At 46.2% G+C, this 21,991-nt stretch overlaps 1 protein-coding gene across 1 annotated transcript in view; it reads left to right on the top strand.

Moving 5' to 3' along the window:
* Window positions 1-20,688, top strand: part of DNM1 (dynamin 1) — a 43,127-nt gene extending 22,439 nt beyond the window's left edge. Inside the window, exons 15-22 of the mRNA XM_009696897.1 lie at window positions 8,152-8,261; window positions 8,896-9,007; window positions 10,258-10,269; window positions 11,513-11,683; window positions 11,859-12,100; window positions 12,504-12,722; window positions 15,971-16,007; window positions 20,212-20,688. Coding sequence (XP_009695199.1) covers window positions 8,152-8,261; window positions 8,896-9,007; window positions 10,258-10,269; window positions 11,513-11,683; window positions 11,859-12,100; window positions 12,504-12,722; window positions 15,971-15,992 — 888 coding nt within the window. The 3' untranslated portion in view covers window positions 15,993-16,007; window positions 20,212-20,688. The remainder of the gene's footprint in view (window positions 1-8,151; window positions 8,262-8,895; window positions 9,008-10,257; window positions 10,270-11,512; window positions 11,684-11,858; window positions 12,101-12,503; window positions 12,723-15,970; window positions 16,008-20,211) is intronic.
* Window positions 20,689-21,991: the final 1,303 nt, after the last annotated feature.

Genomic DNA, 21,991 nt, shown 5'->3' with positions numbered 1-21,991 from the left:
GTGTGCTCCTGGGCTCTCTGTTTTTCTTCCTGTCTCCTTTCAGTGAGTCAAGCAGTGGCCCCATGGCAAGCGGCCCCACAGAAAGCTGGCCTCCCAAGACCTGGAGACCCTCCTGAGGTGCCTGTGCCTCCTGAACCCTGTGGGATTAGGCTGCAGGCCAGCGGTGGGGAGGAGCCTGCTCTGGCTGCTGGCAATATAGAGCAAGATTTCCTTGCTCAGGGAGGCCACAGCATCCCCAGGGCTGGAGCAGCAGCACAGCACTGCAGCACACTGGCTGGCTGCTCAGCGACCACCATAGTGGACACGATACAAGAACTTGATTTGAATAATCCTTCTGCCTGAATCCTTTATGAAATGTACAACACCCACTTCTCTGCAGGGCTTTCCTGCCTGCTGAAAAAGAGGGTCTGTGAGCTGAGCTTAGAGCTGCTGGTGATGGGGACCTTGTAGGCAAGGTGCAATGAGCACTGTGCTCAGTGGTTCCTACTAGTAAAGCTTACTGCCTGCTGGAGGGAACCCCTGCGTCCTCTGCTCTGCAAGGGTGACTGTTTCTGTCGGAGTGCCTGGGACTGTGCCACTGTGTGCCGGAGGGTTTGCACAGCTGGGTACATGGATATATCTGATGTTTCCTTTGGGAATTTGTGTGAATATACAATACAGATGGGACCTTCTGTCCTTACTCAGGTAAATCCTGTACTAGAAATTTGGCGCTTGTAAGAACAGGTGCTACATAAGGATATAGCTTTATTTGCTTGTGTGAAAGTATTGTTGCATGCAATGTCAGTGCATTTGAGTCCTGTGTGTGTACAGGAGGGGTGGGCGCAGAGTTCTAGCTACTTTCAGGTGCGTGGGGGTGCTTCATATTCTTTATGCACCATGTTGATTCCTGCTCCATCAGTTGTGCTTGAGCTCTTTCTCCATCTTCATGCCTTCTCTTTTGCCTGAAGTACAAAGCTATTCTGTCCTGGGGAAGATGTGACCTTATTGACAGTCCCTAGATAGCTGCTTATTCTGTACCTGTCAATGTCTTGTACCCAATTCTAGTTTAAAAATAAATACATTGATCAAAACTGAGATTGTTTTCCCACTGTACACACATGAACTCCCCTTCTGTTCTCTTTCCCCAACACCCCCAACAGTCTGTGCCCTTGAGGCCCAGCTCAGCTGGTAGAAATCCTTTTGTCTTTGCTCTGATGCCTACGAGTCATCAGAAACTTGCTGTGATAGGTCTGGCTGCAGCCTGGTTTTTGCATCCAGCTTGTTTGAAGACCATAGGAGCAGGTCTGCTCTGAGGTTCTTCCTTTCCTGCTTTCACACTGCTCTCGGGTGCTGTCTGGAAAATGTTCCTTCTCTTTACATCCTCTATGGAGCTCTTTCATTCATTCACTCATCTTTCTTTACAAGTGCATATTTTGCCATGGATAATACCTTAGTCTTAACCAGTCCTCACTTATGCTTTCAGTCACTGTTTCTCTTCTTTCTTTTCCAGACAAACATCAAAGCAAACACAACTTCCAGAGCATCCGAACCTCCAACTTTCAATACTTTGTGGGTTTTTGTTTATATTAATGGCCAGCATTCTTTATGATGTAAAATCCCCTTTCTCCAGTCACCTTTCTGTGCTCGATCCTGCCTTCTCAGGTAGCAAAGCACAATGCGGTTGTAACTCCGCCAGGCCCTTGTGTCTGTCTCTGCATTTTATGGCAAAGTTTAGCATGTGAAACACAAGCTTCTTCAACACAGCTACCCTTGGGGACAAGTGCATGAAGCTGAAAGAAATAAGAAGAGGATGAGAGAGATGGAGGAGGAATAAGAGGGTTGAGTAGGCTGGTGAACAGGCAGGTAAAAGTGATCATCAAGCACGGCTCCAAAGGGTTATATCCTCCCAGGCTGAGGGATGAGTGAACTTTGCATGCAGCTATCCCCGCAGCCCACCCGCTCCAAGCATATCGCTCTGCCATGCAGGTGTTGCCGTCCCCGTGCAGCACTGGCAGTGTGTGGTGTATCCCAGCACAGCCTAACCAATGTGCAGACTACTGTACAATCTCGTAGTCCTGAACAGGTAGTCTGAACACTGGGCAGACGGAGTGGAGCCTCTGCGATCTGCTTTCCGGCTATCAGCAGCTCATTAGTCCTTTCCCCTCCCTGCTTTTGGGATGGGGCTTTGGGGGCAGAGATGGAGTGAAAGAAAGTCCAAGTCCTGATTGGGAAAAACATCCTCCTCTGGCAACTGGGGAGAAGAAATGCTGCTCTCTGCATGTTTCCAGTTTGGAGCAAGCTTCTAAGCTCTTTCCTCATCCAGTGCTGGCGTCGGGCTGGTACCTGGCTTCCACCTGGGGTATGCTGCACCTTTTTAGAAAGAAGAAAAAAAAAAATTAATAAATTACTGTTGTTTGAGTAAGAAATGCTGTAAAGTTTTGGCTGTCACCCAGGTGTGCAGAACCTGTTGCTTCATTCCACTCCTTTTCTTCCCTGTGGAGCTGTGTGGGAGCATTCCCAGGCCCCACGCATCCTCATCTCCTTCTGCCCAGTTCTGTCCTTTACATCAGCCCTTTGCCTGGGCTCCGGAGCAGAGCTCAAACAGGACCAGCCTTTGCTTCCAGGCCCTCAAAAGGATCCTTTGACCTGCTTTGGCCAGTTGCCTTTGCAGCTCACCTCCGGCTACTGCAGAAGCAATCCACGTCCCCTCTTTTTCTCCCCCCACTATGTCTGACATTGCTGAGCCTGCCTCCCTCCCTCTTCTGTTTTTTGCTCCCTCCCTTCTTGCTTCCCTTCTGTCCTTCTGCCTCAATTGATGTGGCAGTGGAAAGCTAACTAGACCCGAGGGAGGAGCTTGCTGGCTGCTGGGAAGGCCGGAGGTTGGCAGGAAGCGAGCTGGCTGACGGATGAGGTTGGCGGGGGGGAAAGGAAGGTTCCCTACCCCGCATGGAAACTTGAGGAATGCTGTCGCTTTCTGTGGCGCTTGGCTCCCATAGAATGATTCCAGATGTTAGCCCTAGCCTGTGCGGTTTGCTCCTTCTCTCCCTGGTGCTGCAGGGATAAAGAGGGCTTTATGTATGCTGCATGTCTCTCTTCCAGGATTCCCTTCTCTTGGGTGCGTGCTGGTGGATGGTTAAGACTTGTGGCCAAAAAAATATGAACGCCCAGAACTCCCACTTTGGCTCTAACCATGCACTGGGGGAGGGTAACCAACCCTCTCCTGTTCCTGGAGGTGTGCAACACTTTGCGCGTGTGTTGCGCTTCACCTCATCAAAGCAAGTCATATACTTGGGGACTGTTCATCCCTGCCCTGGCGTGGGGTCAGGGGTAGGAAGAAATGCCTGCTTGTCCTTTGCAAAGGCTGGTGGGCATTGCTGTGACCTTGGAGAGGTGATAACAGTGGAGTTTTGGCCACTGTAGCCTCTCTTAAGCTACTGAGTTTCTGACTGTGCTTTCTCATATACCCTCTGATGGCTTCCTAGGATTGCAGTTAGCTGCATGTTTAAATCTGCACCTTAAATCTGCTGATGTAAACAAAAATCTTTACTTCTGTGCAGGTGAGTTGATTACCATTGCTGTGCTTACTAAGCCAACAGTAACTGTTGTGATTAATCACATGAGTCCAGGCCTAGTGTCTACAGAGCTTTTGAACTAAATCAGCTTAAAATCTTAGGATGTTTAAGTTGTTTAAGTTAAACTAGTGCAGCTTTCTGATGTAAACAAGCCATTACAGCTGCTTTGCAGCTTGGAGCAGTGATCACAGTGTCCAGTAAATTATGCTCTGAGGGTAAAAGTTAAGTGATACAGGTGGGCTGTGTTTTGGAAAGATGGTCTCAAGATGCATGTGTGTAGCGGGATGACTAGAGCTTCCTGGAAGAATCACAGCTCAAATTCAGCTCTTCTAATGTGCATTTTCTTTGCAAAGATAAGAAGCAGAAAGTGGTTGGTAACATCTGGGGGGTGGGGGTGGCTCAACTTAAAAGGCTCAGCTAACTTGCTTTCAAATTCTCCAGACTCTTTCTGAGAGACTTCTTCCTTATAATCTTGTATCGTGCATGTGTTCATGTAGTGTGTTATTATCAATTGTGATGTTCATGTTTTTCTATTTGAGTAGAGCTTTATTACAGGAATTCCCAAAATGCTGTGCATGTGTTTAACAAATGATTTGATTGAAACCCCAGTCACCTCTGGGGTAGGTTTGTTTACCCATACTGCTTTATGCCTTACAAGAAGGAAAGGAGATTAAGAGATTTAAGCAAAATTAATTTCTCCTAATTTCATATGGCCACCAGTTAAAACAATGGCAATGTGGTGGTTTTTTTTCCTCCCGTATCCACAGACCTTTGTCTCTGTGCAAAAGGAGGTGTTTGTCATAACAGCTACAGGGAAACCTTTAATTAGTTTTTGTGCTCCAAATGCAAACTGAGACCTGATAATTCTGCTAGTTACTCTTTTGTACTGTGAGTGCCAATTTCCAACCTTAGGGAAGCCCACACATGCATCTGTCAGCTTTGTTTCATATGTATCCAAGAGTAGGAAAATTTAACTTGCTGTTGAGGCAGTCGGGTTGAATGGAGGAAATGCTTTGAGTCAGGCTGGCTTGCTGCCTGCTGACTTTTGTGAACTTCTTGTAGGCTGTTACCTACAGGATAGCCACAAATAAATCAGATGATAGTGAAAACCATTGCTGTCTCTGGCCAAAACCAGCCTCTAGAATTTAGTCACCATAAGGAGGTACGTAGCCACAATAAGGATGTTGCAACATCAGGCTGCAACTGCAGCATCCCGTTTCTCCTCCAGGTATTCTGCTTTGCACCCCACAATTGGAATGGCTAATGGATCCGGGTCTCCTTCCTGGCCATGTGTGTTTTCTTTCTTTGGTAGATGCAGAGTACAGAGCCATATGGCTGTATCTCACTGTGTTGGGGGTGGGGGAGTAATCCTCTGGCACTTACCCTGCCTGTGCAAGTAGCTTGCAGTCATCTCTTTCTGCAGGTCTCTGTGCAAGCAGTGTGACTGCCGTTGGGAGCAGCAGCCCTGATGAGGGGTTGCTAGCCCTCTGCCTGCAACGTTCCCTAGCCAACACTGAGCATCCATGTTCTGTTTTGTACAGCCAGTCTGAGTGCTGCTCCCACTTCGCTACCTCTCCTTGGCCTCGCGGCTCTACAGATTAACTTATAGCCAATGTGCCTACTTTACATAACATATGCTCTGCTGCTGAGAGAGAGTTTTGCCTGATTTTTTTCCCCCCCCCCTCTTATAGATGAGGAGAGAGATCTTATGAGCAACATAAGCCTCTTGGGATCAGACTGAGGGCTTTGAATGTAGTATTTCACAAACTACTTTCCCATTTTGCTGTGTGCTGGCTCTTCCTTCTCTTCCCCCTCCTCCAAGTCTGGAAAGCTAGAGAGAGAAGCCCTTTTTCCCCTCTTGGCCAGGACGCTATTCAGCCATAGTACGTACTGCCAGATTGCGAACATATGGGCAGAGGGCTCAGCCAGAGTTTTGAGAGGCTCAGCCCTTGGCAGCTCGTTCCACGCTTTCCTGTCTCTACATTCAGGAAATGAAGTCAGAGTGTTGATATAAAACAGGCTGGGTTGAAAACTGAGAAGTTGGAGAGACTGAAGTGGGGGACTGGGGGGGGGGGGGGGGGTGGGTGCATAGGCATTCAGATAGATTCACGGCGGGGGGGGGGGCGGGGGGGGGGGGGGGCAGTTGGAGAGCGGCAGGGGCTCATTGCAGCGTGTGTGGGTTGGGGGTTTCTTGCCTTGGGCCAGTGTCCTCCCTTTGATTGCTCTTGCTACCTCAGAGTCGGAGGACTGATACTTTATGCTGGCAGACACATATATGTGTCTTTGCTCTGGTGTATGGAAAGATCAGCATGCAGAGATAGTGTTGTCTCGATCATGCGGCAGCATTTACGCAAGAGCTTGGAAGGAGTGAAAGTCGAAACTCTGGCAAGGAGCATGCATTTCCATATCTGGGACACGGGATTCCCTTACCTTTTGACTTATTTCTTGAAGAGTGACTCCATTGCTGAATTTCTGTGGAATGATGTGGTTCTAATGCAGAATGATTTTTTTCTCAGGCAACTTTAGTGTCAGTTGTTTTTTGTTTTTTACTAGCCCAGAGACTCTGAGGTGGATGCAGGGGGTTCCAGTTAAGTGAGACTGCAGCGGGGATGGTCTATCTTGCCTAGAGACTTAGCAATTGATGTACTTCACTTCTAGATCACTAGTTCAACCTAAACCAGGATAATAACCCAAAGTAACAGAAAGCTGGAAGCTGTTTGTGGCTTATAGAACCTGAAGTGGTCTGTGTGGCTCAGACACCAGTGTCTGGCAGACAGATGTCTCATTACAAAAATGCTTACCCACCTGTAATCTAGACTGATAAACAATATTAAAAAAAAATTCAGGGAAACGTGCTTGGAAAGAAGTCTCCTACTTTCATAGCCTGGCATCTTTGAGAGAGAATAGAGAGTTTGGCAGCTATGAAAGTGATCTCTTCTGTTTTCTAGATGCTGGCTTCTAGGATATTCCTGTGTAAATTTTGTAATGGACTGGTATAGTTTGATCTCTGGGGTATGTCTGAACTCTGTGTGGTGTCTGATATCCTCAGCAAACTCAAGTCATTTTAGCTGAAACTTAAGAGGATGTTAGGCTGGACTTCCCATCCTCTGGGTGTTTGTGCTCAGCAGCTTTGTCATTCTTATCTGCTGCTCTGCGCTGCCCTTCTTTTCTAGCTAGCTCTTCTGGAGCTCTGCTCACTGACCCATTGTTGTTTTCCATTCCTGTTTCCCCTGAGAGCAATCATGTTTTCTTGTTTCCAGCCAAGAAAGGTCTACAAACACATAAGATGCTCACAAGGGGACAGTCGCACATGCCTGCTTGCACACAAAAGTATGCTCCGTTTCAGTCTTGGATAGCTGCATTCTGCCTTTTGGAGACCAGTGTGATGGCTCCCTCTCTTGTCATGGTGGGGTATCATGTCCAGCTGGAACTGGGTGTTCCAAATGGGGACCTGAAACCAAACGCACCGCTGTTAATTTGCCTTAGGTCCAGATTTGAGACTAAGTGGGGAGAATGACTTCTGACTTAGTTTCTGAATGTAAATGTAAAAATTAAGATCAAGTTTCTTTTAACAAAGAAGGGGTCAAAAATGTTGAGATTGGTTTTTGGATACCTTGTTCTGTGTTCAGCTGGAGATGTCTCATAAGAACTAGACTGGAGGGTGCAGTTACTCTGAAAAACAGGTCCCTTAAAGCTTTTTCTCAGTCTGGTCACTGAAATTTCAGACTCTGGTTTTTAACATTCACCAAGCAGTAAACTGCCCATATTGCTTGAGCTTCTAATCGTTCAGAGCATGAGATTTTAATTAATGAGCATACCTAGCTGGTTTTTTTCAACACAGGAGACCTTCAGGTAACCTTATAGTAACCTGTCTTATTGTAGCCAGACCTGCTCTTTGATCTTCTGATGCATATTTATATTATTGCTTAACTAATACTTCAAAAGAGTTCACAGTAACCAATAGTGTAGGACAGTGATAGGATGAGGTGAGAAAGACAGCTTTTCTGAAGAGGTGAACTTAAGTCGATACAGCGATACAGTCCATAACTTCTGTGTCAAACCAGCTTCTCTATCACATGCTTGGCTTTTCTTGAACCTGGATATAGGCTTGTAGTGGTTAAAAGTAAAACACTGAGGTGGTGACAGTGGGGCTGTGAGGGCTGCTTGCCCCATCTATGACCAGCAGCAGTGTTTTCCCCCCATTAATGCTGTCCTGAGAAGAGGCATGAGGAGCCTTTCCCAGCCAGACCTGCTGTGGGTGCCAAGTAGCTGGTGAGGGTCTTAGTGCTGACTGACTCCTTGCTGGGAAGGGTGAGGACCTTGATGTTGATCACAACCTGGGGAACTGGGACAGTGCCATGCTGCTGCCTGCTCCTGGAGGAGTTAATGGGGCAGGGTTGTTGGGCCACATCACAAAAGCAGTCGGGAAGGACAAAGTCTTGTTTCTAGACGTCCCCTTTTTTCACAGACTTAAGGGACCAGAGGACAGAGAATCCCTCCCTGGTGATGTGGGGGCTGTATTGCTGATGGACTCCTCTGCACTGGCAGAGTAGAGGCTTTGTTGGAGCAGTGAGTGACTTGTTACTGATCCCCTTTTCAGGAGAAGGAGAAGAAGTATATGTTACCAGTGGATAACCTGAAACTGCGAGATGTTGAGAAGGGGTTCATGTCCAGCAAGCACATCTTTGCGCTCTTCAACACTGAACAGAGGTATGCTCACATCTCAACATGCCAAGCTGTTGAAGCTAGGGACAGTATTTATATAATATTAGATAGGAGGGAGTAGAGATGAGTGTGTTGGGATAGCTGTCCAGGAAGGTGTACCCTTTAAGGATAGCCAGTTTTGGAGGAGACAGGAGACTTCTTTCATTAAAAACTTTGACTTGATTCCTTCTGATCTTACAGATATGTACTGTTTTCTTTCTTCACCAGTGCATGACCTGCAGTGTGACCTTGGCCTTCAGCTATTTGGTGCTGTTACGTGGGTCTGGCCTGTGGCTGGAGTGTGTATTTATAATCAATGCTCTTAGTGGGTGACTAGGGAAAACCGTAGGAGACAGGGGACCCAGGCTGGCTGGAGAAGTCCAGTGGTGAGCAGAATTGACAAGGGAATCTTGCAGACCCTGTTGAAACACACAGCTGATCTGAGGGCAATCAAACTTGCTCATGAAAAAAAAATAAATTCATTTCCTTTCCCTTTTGCAGGGTTGTCGTGAGGATACTAGCAAGGGACTAAGTGTCTCTGCCTTAAGATGACAGGATTCACTGGTCATTGGCATCTGTCAAATCTGGGCAAATTTCTGATTTGCAATAGAGAAGAATAAAATGTTTGTCTTCCTCCCAGGAATGTTTACAAGGACTACCGGCAGCTGGAGCTGGCCTGTGAGACTCAGGAGGAGGTGGATAGCTGGAAGGCTTCCTTTCTTCGTGCGGGAGTCTACCCAGAGCGTGTTGGGGTAAGTTACAGCTGTAATAATGGGATGAGAAGGAATGCAGCATGTATCTTAAGAAGGATAACTGCATCCTCTGGTGTTAAAAAATAAGTCTGTGAAGGTTTTGTCTCTTTCCTGAGCTTGAGGATATTTTGTAACAAAAATTTGTTTTTGGTATGTCCTAGTGCTTCCTTTAAGGAACCTTGGGATAAAGTAACTGGCAGCTTCAAACGGGAGATAAAGCAGGCAAAGGCTACCTTGATATAAACCCTTCTAGCTTTCTTGTTTTGTGGGCATTAAATTCCCAATATAAGGAGGACACTTAACTACCTGACTGCCAAGGAGTAGTAAGTAGTAGTACGTGTCTGCTGAGTGAAGGCACCATTCCTTTTCAGTAACACTTACTGTACAGCCTTGTTAGGAGCTTCCTGGCTTAGTAGTAGTTGTTCTCCCATTCCTTCCCCCACCCAATTAAGAAGGGGTGTTCTTTCAATTTTTCTTTTGCTTGGTAGATACCTTAATATACTACTTTAGCAAGACCTCTTATCTCTTCCCTTAGCCTTGTCCCACAATACTTGCTGTCAGCGTTATACTCTGCTTTAAATATATGTCTAGAGGATTGTGGTATATGTTCCTGTTCCTCTGAGAGGAAGCTGCTATAAATAGTTTTCCCATTAGAAGAGTGATAATTCTTTATCTATTTGTATCTGTTGCTTCTGATAGACTTCTTGTATTCATCTTTCCTGTTACACTTGAAAATGGTGGGGTTTTACCTTAAAACATTTCCTGGCAAACTGATGTGATACTAAAAAAAGATGATGAGTAGGGACTGGACCTTAACACTGACATGACTTCAAATTGGCTTTGAACCAAACTGGGCCTCTTAAACACATACTGGTAAAGGACCTGTGCCACCTGTTGGTGTGCAAATGGAGTGGTTTGACATAGGAGCAGTGATCACTAGGTTGACTACCTCAAAATTCTATGTAATGAATAACAAGTAGCCATTGTACCTAAGTAAATTGCCCTTTGTTGCTAACAATATGATTTCCTTTGCAGAGCATCCCATTTTGATTTTCAGTTTAGCTAAGCAATTCACTTGTTCCTCATCCAGGGTAATGTAGGTATTGATGTATTTTTAGTGGGATTGGTCTTTTGCTTATTAAGTGCTATTATGGGATCTTCTCCAGATTCTGAGATCAACTAAAAGTCATCTTTTTTTTTGTCCCTTTTTCTTTTAATTTTTTCTACATATGCTCAAACTGACCTGCCAGGACAAGGACAAAGTAAGTCTTGACCCTCTCTGCCTGTGTTGCCCCCTGGGGCTCTCACGAGATACTTCTCTCTTGTTTTTTTTTCCTTTTGTCGCAGTTTCCTGAGAGGCATTTGCTTAGTCTCCCTCTTTGTACCTTCTGTTGGACTGCTGCTGTTTGTTTCTGTTCTTGGTTTGAGTTTTCCTTTTTGCTTTTCATTTGTCCCTTTTTGTATGACTTCTGAATCTTGGTGCAAACTTATTTTTGGCTGTTTTGACCCTCATTTTTTAAGTTGTCCTGTTTGACATCCACTTCCTTTACTTTGTTTCTCACTGAGACCTTGCATTTCTTCATTATGTAAGGTCTTCCCAGGAAAAGCTCAAATGAACAAAAAATTTGCCCTTTCTCATATTTTGTTCACCAAAAGAAAAGATAAACAATTTCCTACAATGCTGCAAATCCTTCAGACTGGGATGGTTTGAAAGAAAGATTTTTTTTTTCTCCTTATAAAATCAAGAGGGTTTTTAAATAAGCATTAAGACAGACAGCAGTCTTTCATGCTTTGCTGCTTTGAAATTGATTCCAAATGGATGAGCCTGGGCGATTGCTTGCTGTCAAACAGCACAGTCCAGGTTTTACCTTATAGAAAGCTAAACAATACATTTCAGGCAGACAGGAAGAGATTCGTCTGCTTGGTGTGAAAGAAAAGATAATTATGACTTATGATGCTGGATTTGCAGTTAAAGCGAACAGGAAGGTTTTCTAGGATATTCCATCTACTTGCAGTCTGAGGTGAGCAGTTATTTCACCTCTCTGTATCTGTTTTCTCATTTGTATAATGAGGATAAAGATGCCATGTGTCAGAGCCTGTAAGGCTTGCTTTATGGTGAGTGATTCTCAGGTCTAAACTGAATCTGGGCATGCAAAACCCAGCTCAGATGAACCATTCAGGAAGGTGTAAACATTAAAAGTAAAAAGTTGAGTGTTCACTAGAGCTGTAACCTGTGAATGTTGATCAGGAGTCCCCGTTGCCTTTCACCTTTGTGTAATAACTTTCCACTAAGAGCAGCTTTGTTGTTAAAGCTGCTGAGATCTGAGCTGGAGAAGTCTGTACAAGGTGAGCTGCACATTGGCAATTGCAACTCAAAATGTAGATTTAAATAAGTTTTACTGCATGCGCTTACTGCGTGTTTCCTTCTTTTCTTCTCTTAACACTGTCATGAAAAGCTAATTTTGTGATACACTTGAACCAATCTGTTTCTCCTTTTCTCTGCAGGCCAGTGAAGCAGAGGAAAATGGATCAGACAGTTTCATGCACTCCATGGACCCTCAGCTGGAGAGACAAGTGGAAACAATCAGGAACCTGGTGGATTCCTACATGGCAATTGTCAACAAAACCATCAGAGACCTCATGCCGAAGACAATCATGCACCTCATGATAAACAATGTACTTATCACACTGTGGTCAGTGGAGGTGGGGGGAGACAGAGAAGGGGGGAAAAAGTAGGGAGAGAAAGAACGAACTAAAACTGAAGGCAGCTTGAAAGAAGGAAGAGGTGGGGACAGAACGGAGTGTTTTGGGGAAGACTGGAAACCGATTCCCTCTTTGTGCTTGTTTACAGACCAAGGACTTTATCCATTCGGAGTTGCTGGCAAACCTGTACTCCTGTGGTGACCAAAATACACTGATGGAGGAATCGGCGGAGCAGGCCCAGCGACGCGATGAAATGCTGCGCATGTACCATGCCCTGAAAGAGGCCCTCAACATCATCGGGGACATCAACACCAGCACTATCAGCACCCCCATGCCCCCACCGGTGGACGACTCTTGGCTGCAGGTGCAGAGCGTACCATCTGGACGCAGGTACCAGAGGCTCAGGGGGAGAGCCCCACAGACCTGCCTGATGCCTCTTTAGTGGCTACCTGGGGCCTCCTACTGAGACAGGCAGTCCTCTTCCACTCTTCTCCCTCTGGATGAAGAGATCTGGGTATTTGTGTTGGGAGGCTCCTAGGCCTTGAAAGCTATGTAGGGCTGCTCCGTCTTTACAGAGGATGTGGAGGTTTCTAAACCTTTAGGTTAGATGGGGCTCGAGGTAGCTTTGAAGGCAACCTGAAGCCTGGCGTGGCCCTTGAAAGCCAAAGGATGGTGCGTAAAGTGACGTGAAACTAAAGATGGAACACTGAAGGCAGCATATGGGGACCTGATGGTGACAGAGGGATCCCAGGCCTGTTGTTGCAGTTGAATTTCTTTGTTTTTTTTTTGCCAGGTCTCCTACATCCAGCCCCACGCCACAGAGGAGAGCTCCTGCTGTTCCACCCGCCAGACCTGGGTCTCGAGGCCCAGCTCCTGGACCACCTCCTGCTGGTGGGTCCACACTGGGTGGTGCCCCCCCTGTGCCCTCCAGGCCAGGTGCCTCTCCTGATCCCTTTGGGCCCCCACCTCAGGTTCCTTCTCGGCCTAATCGTGCTCCTCCTGGTGTTCCCAGGTAAGTCCTGAAATGCTGCTCCACGCAGGTGGGGTATGTCCAGTTTTTGGGTAGCAGCCTTGACAGCCCTTAGCCTGCCTGGGCCATAGAAACGGAATGGAGTGCATGGTGTGGGACCGGTCTTTGGATGTTGGAATTGGGTCCATAGGCAGGAGCATCGTTGTCCACTGAGATTTCATTGTACCGATGAGGCAATGCTAAGGCAGCTCTCGGGAACAGGGGGGTAGCCTCTTCCCTGCACAAACCTCTGCAAAGGATGGGGCAAGAGGACCTTGTACCCAAGGGCTTTATTAAAGCAATCAAACACCTCTGCTCATGAGTAGGAGGTGGTGACCAGAAAAATCACAGGACTGGAGTGATAGTTCCCCTCTGTGTAGGGCTCCCCAAAGTCTGAAGTTGCCCTTTTTCTCCCAGCCCAGAGTTCTTCAAGGTGAGTTGGAGAGGTCTCCATCTAAACTGTTCAGTTGCTTTCGGGCTACGTGAATATTGCAATGTCACTGGCAGGGAAATGAATTTTTTTAGGCATTTTTGTTGCTTCTGTAATCAACTTGAACACTTTCCAGTATAGGAGGTTCAAGTTACATAGCTTTGCTTTCCTGTTAGGAAACTTAATTCCTTTCCTGTTCAGTTAGTTCAAACACTTCAATGTAGTAATAAGGGCTTATCCCCTGTGCAGCTAAGCACGTGTTCCTGAACAGGACTTAGGAAGCAGTCTGGGACCGGGAATGCTTTTATATTGGGTACTTGGTCTCCCCGTGAGGAGAAGGTAATTGCAGAGTAAAGAACGAACATAACTAGAAGATCCCCAATGACATGCCAGAGGGACCACTTCCCTCGTGGAAACTACCTCCTCTCCAGTGGGCGCTGGTGGCACATGTCTGAAGCTTTGCCATTTTCTGTGGAAACACCCAGCCTGTCAATGAGTGGTGATGGTGTATGGCAAAGATGGTTCAGTCTTCCTCCTGTGGTAGTGTCCCAGCTCATACTTCGTGCTGCCTGTTTGGAGGGGAAGTGTTCTCTGCCAGGCTGTATCCAGCCCAGAGGTCCATGAGTCCAAAGAGACTGTAGACCCCTTTCTGACTCTGGTGTGTGCAAATGGGTTTACTTTCTTGGTGCCTCTGCCCCAGTCCTCCCTGTGCACCTTGATGCAGCTCCCACAGTAACCTGTCCACATGTGTCCCAGTGTTACCCCAGGGACTGCAGTCTTGCTGGTGGCACCTATGGATGTCAGCATGCTTCTCCTGTGTATTTTGGCTCTTGCTTCTTGTGACCCTGCTTTTCCATATACTGTTACTCTGTGGTTTTGTTTAGTATACTTATGCTTCTTTCTGTCTCCATCTTTCTTCCACTCAGTTTCATTTCTTCACTCATGAAAAATATTCTATATACCTGGTCATCATGATAGGATTCCCGAAATGGGCTGAAATGAATTGGCCTTTTTTAAAGAAATCTGTCATAGCCTATCTTAATGGCTTTTCTGCCTTTTGCCTGAGGTAGGGGGCTTTAGTGAAAGGTAGGGAGCAGCACTGGAGCAGAGGAAGAAAGTGTTTCATACTTAACCAAGCAATCCCTTGCTTTAGAGGGAGAGGTGGTAGGTTGGATTGCATGCTACTGACTGCCCTGATCTGGAGTTGAGAATGTAATTCCAGAAGCTGTGAAGTGATGCTCATTCTCTGATCCCCCTCTCTGATTCTTCCAGTTGTTCATAGACTCCTCCGGATCCTGATACCAGCTTGTCATTTGAGTTCACTGATGAATGGAGAATTTCCAATGACAAGGGACTCTTTCTCTTCCTCTCCTGTATATAGAATAAGAGTGTTCGCTGCTAGCACTTGGACTCGGGTCCTTCTGCCATGGGTGAACGAATGCCATCTCCATTGTTGCTTTTTTTAATACCCATCTTTTCCCTCGCTAACCGGGCTACACTATTGTGTGTATGTGAGAGGAACAAAGCTGTTGTGTATGGTATGAGTGGGCTTTGTTGTAGGAGTTGGTGGTGTGTAGTGACCTGGAAGTGCATGGTCGTGGCAGGGTGTACTTTGCGTGTGTATGCACACTGATACCTGTGTAGAAGTTTGGCAGTTCTTGTGCCTCCAGTTTGTGCGAGCATCTGATTTTGTGAATGATGTACTTTGAGTGTCACTCTACTTCTTTCTCATAAACATGATTGTATAGACACATGCTTTCACATACAAACTCCACATGGTCCATTTTCTTGCACAGAAAGGTTTTCGTGCATATAATTAAGGGCACTTAAAACAAGACTTGCCATCCTGCCTCTGTACATAGCATTCAAGCCACTATGGAAGTCTGTGTTGCCAAATACATACCTTTAAGAGCTGAAAGTCACAAAGGATATAAAGTCCTATCTGTGTGCAATGAAGGACTGCATTTGGACTTACATGCCTGTTGGAGCTATGCAGGAGGATTTCTGCTGGGAAAGAAAACTATGAAAATACTCCTCCAGTATTTAGGCTCTTCAATTTAAAATAGTTTGATATAAGCTGTAGGTGGAAGAGCTTAGGCAAACTTGCAGGAGAAATAAGAAAGTTTAAGTGAGAATGACTTAATCACTAGAAAAATCTGTTGAAGGCATTAATGGGTTCTCCATTCTTTAGTACATCTAAGGAAAAAGATGCAAGTGATCAGCATCACTGTAAGCGTAACTTCACGCAGCTTTATAATTTGAATTATTCAAGAGGTTGGAGTAGCTGATCTCATGATTTGTGACCTTCAAAATACAAGCCATCATCTGCTGCTTCCCTTTTTGGGTAGCGCTCAGGACTGTATGATATCTCCCCCTTTCCTGAGCTGTTTGTTTCAACTCTAGCATTTAATATGGTCAGAAGATAGGAATCCTCAGGGAGAGACAAGTCAAGTTACTTGTGCCCAGCTGGTGGGTGCTGAGACTGAGGTATACGGCTGGTTCAGTGGGTATGAACGTCAGCCTGGATGTGTAACTGGGTTTGGTGGGTGAGTGAGCAGCAGCCAGTAGGTGTGTGAACAGATAGATGACTTTTGACACACCCCTGTGCACGACAGCATTCTGGATGCGTGCAGAGATGAGGCTGTGATTGTGTGTGTGAAATCTGGCATGGTAGAGTTGCACACTCGTGCCATGTTCTGGAGGGGGACGTACGAATGTGTGTCTGCAAGCGCATGTGTCTCTGTTCCACCTTCCTGACAGTCTGCGTGGCCTCTGCCTTGAACTGTCTGAACTGCCATGTTGATCTCATGTTGTCTTTCAGAATCACTATCAGTGACCCCTGAGGACTGGCAGCCACGGTACGTTTTGCACTCTCCCTGCAATGCATGAGTCATTGTGTCCCCATCCTCCATTACTTCGCTCTGCAGCTGACCTCTGCTGCCTAGTTCTTGTGTTAGTAACAGAGTCCCTTGTCCAATGAACCATCTCTGCCAGGATCTTATAAAGGGAGGAGTCTTGAACAGAAAAACTGGCTGATCGGAGACAGAGCAGCTGCTTGAGCTGCAGGAGCTGGGAAAGCCTCAGTACCTGACTCAAGGTCCCTAGAGGACCACTTCTCGGCTTCTAGATAGAGGAGGTGGGATGGGGGAATGAGCTCTGCCAACAAGGTCTTTCATTTGGGTTATAGCCACACTGACTGGGAGATCAGCTGAATGAACTCTCTTTTGATTTGGTTTGTCAGCTCTGTTAGGATCAAGATAGAGACTTGGGGAGCTGTTAGTTCAGACTCCTCTTCTTATATTCTCATGTCTGGCTGGAGAAGTGCTCCCATCCTCGCTGTGTCCCTAATGCTCATGGAAGGCAGGAGGAGGTTGGGTCATTAATATCGGGACTTCCATGTCTGAATGTAGGGTAACTCTGACATTGAATGTTCCCTGTTATCCTTGTGTCCCGTCATCACAGTTAGAAGTGAACTCCCTTTTGCTTGTTCTCCACTTTGACCCTTTACCTTCTAGGTTACTCTTCTGCTTCTATTCAAACTGCCTTCTCTCCTCTGCCTTCTGACCCTGTGAGAGGAAGGGTTGTGATCCACATCCCCCCCAAACACTGCCCTGAGCTCCTGCTTGTTTCCCTTCCCTATCTCTCCCTGCATTTTGCAGCCTTGTACTTGTTCAGTGATGTAGCAGGGTACTGGGGCAGACTCGTGTGTACTGTGCTGGCCCAACAACTCTTCCTTGCCCTGTTAATGCTGAGAGTGGGGGTGTGGAGAGGGAGATCTGGCAAATTCTCCTGAGGCTTTCTCCTGGGAACCTCCAGCCCTTACTGACAGAGGGGGAGAGGGGGCAGAACAGGCCAGGTGTGGGTTTTGGGGCTCCTTCTGACTGAGGAGTGGAGCAGCAGCAGCTCCTGTCGATTCCCTTGCTGTTGGTTGTGGCAGAGAGATCTGAGGCAGGGGGTATGTGCTGAAGTCCTGTCTTAATAGGAATAGCAGAAGTTGAAGCCCCTGTTCCATGGTGGGGGGGTTTCACAGCTAGCCCCCACCTTGCAGCAGATGGTGTCTGTTGCTGCTGCATGTAACTGCAGTCAGAGCTGAGAGGTGTCACATCACGTCAAACCAATGCAGTGGTTGTTCAGTGATTGACATCTTTGAGGACGTCATCTGTCAGCCCTCCTCACTGATGACATACTGCAGAGGTGTTGGAGCAATCAGCAGTTTCCTCTGCTGTGCGTACTGCAGACATCTCTGACAGCCCTAGAAACGTGCATCTTGGTGAACAACCTCAGGAAAGAGGCTTGCTGTTGTCTGTACCTTGTTCTGGGACTCGCTGTTACGGGGCGTTCTGTTCTTAATCTGGCATAAAGAGCACCAAGAAAATAAAAATTAAAAACCAAAACAACAACAAAACCCAAACAACCCCACCCAAAACCTTTTGCAGTCCAAGGAAATAAATGTAATGTTTTACCATCTCTGTTAGGTCCTTATCAGCAGAACTCACTATTAGCCCATTGGTTCCTACACATGATGAGCTCCGTATTCTGTCTGGGAATGGGTTGAAAGACTGACTTCAAAGGATGTGACAGTCACTGTAACCAGTCTCCTCAGGTTCCTGCCAGGACTCAGGTCTTAATTCCCATGTACTAGAGACTGCCGCAGGCTTTCCCATGAGCAAAAGTTTGTTCCTTGTTGTCCTTGCAGAGGAAAGTGCTGATTTTTCTTTTTTTTTTTTTTCCCCCAGGAATATAAAAGGGCTTGGCTAGCAATGCAGTGAGACAGACTGAAGCAGCATTTCAGGGGTAAATGTTGCCTGTCTGACACACTTCTCTGTCCCTCTTTGTGCTGGGAAAGTTTTCAGCCTTTTGTAACCTTACCAGGCAGATTCTGCAAATGTCTCCAGAAAACCTGAGCAGAGACAAAATCACTTTAAAATGACAGCCCCTCTCCCTAAAATGCTCTGAGCGCTAAGAGAAATAAGTGTCTGCAAAAATCAATCCTCATACATTACAAAAAAGCAGCCCATCTACCTGCAAATTATTTGTGCTCCTTTCAGCCCTATTTATTGTCATAGGGTCAAGTGGCCTCTCTTGCCAGAACGCATTACATCGCCCAGTGACTTCAAGCATTGTTTTCATGTAAATCCACAGAGGCTGTTAGGACAACCTGTCCAAACTCCTGAAATACAAAAAGTCCTTCAAGCTTCTGGAAAAATGCCTCCTAACACATGTGACAGTGCGACAGCATCTTACTAAAGGTTGAGCTGAAGTTTTGACAGGTTTTGATTCAAGTGCTATTACTGTTCCAATGGTGGTAGTAGCCATCGAATGGTTGGTATGGCTGCATTTACACCATGAGCACCCGTTAGAGATAATGCACGGATCCCACATGTCATGAAGCTCAGGGTCACAGATTTCCCAGCTGTAACATCTCGTTGCAAGTTTTGCTTCTGGGAGATAGTATTTCAGCATCCTTCCGAGGTGGTTGTAGTTTCCAGGTTAGCCCATCCCGTTGTTATTTGCTGTACAGGAGCAGTAACTTGATTGACATGCTGTGAATGGGGTCTTGCAGTCCCCATCGACATTTTCAGTCAAAGAAGTAACATTTGGAAATGTTTTACTGTCTGAAGCTTTTTTTGTGTCATTTCCCAAGGCAAGGAACGGGTGGTTGTAATTGTTTTGAGATCTGGGGCTTAATAGATACAGAGCAATAAATTCTGCTGAGGCCTGATAAACAGGAGTGTAGAGTTGCTTTGGTTCATTTGCTAAGATGAGGGGCTTGCCCCAGTTAATAGGAATATAGCTCCTCTGGTACCAGCATGGTTATAGACTTGCAGTCAGTGCAAAACAAGACTTTTCTGCCTCAGGAGACTGTGCAGGTGCAAATATCCTCCTCTGCCCCTCTTCACTTACTCCCCTCTCTTCCCTCAGCCCCTGTGTTAGGGGAGGGCCTTCATTTCCAGCAGTCAGTTGATTCTCTGTAATCTAAATTAAAGCTCGTCAGTGTGGAATGAATTGTTGAGGCATTAATTCTGTGACACTGGTTCTGTATGATCCGTGCAAATGCTTCCCCTCTATTTGGTCTGCATACTGTTGGGTTGCTCTTTGCATTTCAGGCAGTTTGGACTGTAAAACTACTCTGGCTTGGTACTGAAAAATTTAATTATCACAATAATACACCATCATGATGCTCTTTAGGTTGCAGAGACTACAGGGAGCATGCTTTAGAGGAAGAACATAGATTGGACTCACTGACTTAACACTTTGGTTTTATTTGTAGACTTCTTAAAAGCTGTAGTCGGAGTCTGAAGTGATCTTTCGAGTCAGGAGTTGAGAGAGGTGGCAGGGGTGTTATCTTGTATTTTCTGGGGTTTTCTTTTTTCCCCAGTCCCTTACAGGAAGGAGATCCTAGAACACTTAATCCATGCAGAGGGCAGACACTTAAGTTGCTGCCCACTTACCTAGCTAAAGTACCAGCAAAAGAGCTGAAATGGAATGGAGTAGCAATGGCCAAAGTTGCTTTTGTTGAAGTAGAAGCTGCATTTGCTGAGCACCAGAACTAGAGAACTGAAAGCAGCAAGCTTGCCCCTAACATCCAAGATCAGTATCATGTATTGGCATAGGGAATTTTAGGCTTGCAGTAGCCTCGAGGGCAGGGGAAGAAGGTGTTCCTCCAAAACAGCAGCGCATCCCAGAGGACCCCATCCATGCTGTGTGACTGTCATGTGCTTGATACAGGAGCTCACTGTTGTCCATGCTTCTCAACTCTCATTCCAGAGCCAGTGCACTCGCTGGCAATAAATCTCTGCGCTTCCAAAATTCAGAGGGGAAGTAAAACTGGCTGTCCAGCAGATTGCTTTACTGGTGATCCGTGCTGTGCAGAAGGGCCAGTGCGAGGCCTGATACAAACCTGTAAGTCTCCTTTGTGGAGTTGCACTCTGGTAGTTTGTGCCTCACGTTTTATTCTCTTGCTGGCTCAGGCGAGGTGGAGAAGCATGTGTGATTGTGACTGCGATTGCTGTGCTAACCACAGTGTGTGTTCTCTTGTTTTTGTTCTCTGCTTTTTCACAGCAGAAGGGGCCCCGCCTCACCTACTCGACCTACCATAATCCGACCGGCTGAACCGTCCCTCTTAGATTTATAACTCGAGGCTGTAGACAGCTGGCGACGAATGCCGTGCTGGCGGCTTCCCCATTCCACCCTCCCTTCCACAGCCACAGTCACTCCTCTCATCCATCCCACATCTCTGCCTCCCACCACCCCTTCCTGGTGTGTCGTAAAACACTAGCCTAGTGATCGAGCTCTTCGTCTTCACTCGTGCGTCCTGTATTGCTTTGTGAGCGTAGAGTAGCCTTCATTCAGTGGCATGGATCCCTGAAGTACACAGGCTGCTTGGAGAGATCAGCCGCAGGGACATCCTTAAGTCCAAGTGGTGGCGGTCCGTCCAGTAATTTCATCTGCCTGGTCTAGCCTGGATAACTGTCCTGCCTGCATCAGTTAGCTGTAGCACCTAGGACTGATCTGTAGCTATTTTCTTTTCTTGTAGTTAAGAAGACAAAAGTGTGACTTAGAAGAAAAATACTGTCAAAACATGTGACACCATTAGGAACAGATTACATGTCCTGTGTACTAGTTTGACTTCTAAGGTGCAAAAATTCATGTTGGGAACAGTGCAATCAACCTTATATCAAAGTGAGGCAGGGAGATCAAGAAAGGGGGGAACTCAATGGATCGGCATAGTCCTGCTAGAGTGAAGTCTGAGATAGCGCACACACCTCAGCGTGCAGGGAGCACATGGACCTGCTCGCACTCAGCTCCCCAAAAAAGCTGGGGAAATTCTGCTGGTGACGCACTGGCTCCTGCCAGCAGTTGTCTTGCATCAGCATCTTTGGCTGACTTTCCTGAACCCAGCAGGGAGAGGGGAATAGATACGCTGCTCCCCCCTTGCAAACAGACAGCCAAATGTTTTCAGGGAGTTTGCTGTGTAATGTTTTGTTGAAAATATTTCTGCTTTGAATAAGCACATCTTTCAGTGTTTTTTGGGTACTGTGGTGACTTCTTCCGTAGCCTTTTCTTCTTGCATGTGGATGATATGTGTTTGGGGAAACTTGTGACTGTTGTTGATCGCAACTCATCTTCTTAAGGTTTGGTTTTTACTTTTCATGCTACATGTATTAAAAACAAAAAAATCAACTGGAGAATTAAAAAATGTATCAACCCTGTACATCTCAGATGTTGTGACTCTGCCAGAGCTAAATGAGCCACCTGTGTTGCAGGCTTTCAGCCAGGCCCAATTCAGAATTAAGTTACCTTATTTCAGTGCTATTGCTCTTAATTTCTGTTGTGGATCCTCTGTTGTTCTGATGCCAGTTCCTTTCTGTATTTTAACTATTGTTTTACTATTCCCCCTTTTCCTTCCCTTCCCCTCTTCCTTTTTTTCTTTGTTTTTCTTGTCTTTAAACTCCAGCCGGCCGGGTAAGGCCAGTCCCTCCCGCCCGGAGAGCCCAAAACCACCATTTGACATGTAGGCCTGCTCCCTCTGAGACTCTTTGCCTGCCTCTTAGCTGTTCTGTCCTGGAATGGTCTGACTTGAATCTCACACACGGCTTGTTTTGTTTGTATTTTGTGACACACACATATCAGATGTGATTGTAGTGAAACTGGGTTTTTTTCTTTTTTTTTTTTTCCTTCCCAGCTGCTTAAAGGAGTTAAACAAGTATATTGTAGTAATGAGAAACATATCTTTACTGTTATAAATATCTATAAATATATATATAAGATGAAAAATCTATATATGTCCAGGTGTTTAAAGCCATTTGTGCTTCCATGTGAATTTTAGGAAATACTTAAG

The sequence above is a fragment of the Cariama cristata genome, unplaced genomic scaffold, assembly GCF_000690535.1.
Source record: "Cariama cristata isolate BGI_N322 unplaced genomic scaffold, ASM69053v1 scaffold11093, whole genome shotgun sequence".
Classification (NCBI taxonomy): Eukaryota; Metazoa; Chordata; class Aves; order Cariamiformes; family Cariamidae; genus Cariama; species Cariama cristata.
Note: the sequence above shows the minus strand (reverse complement) of the source record. Positions and strands in the feature narration are given on the sequence as shown.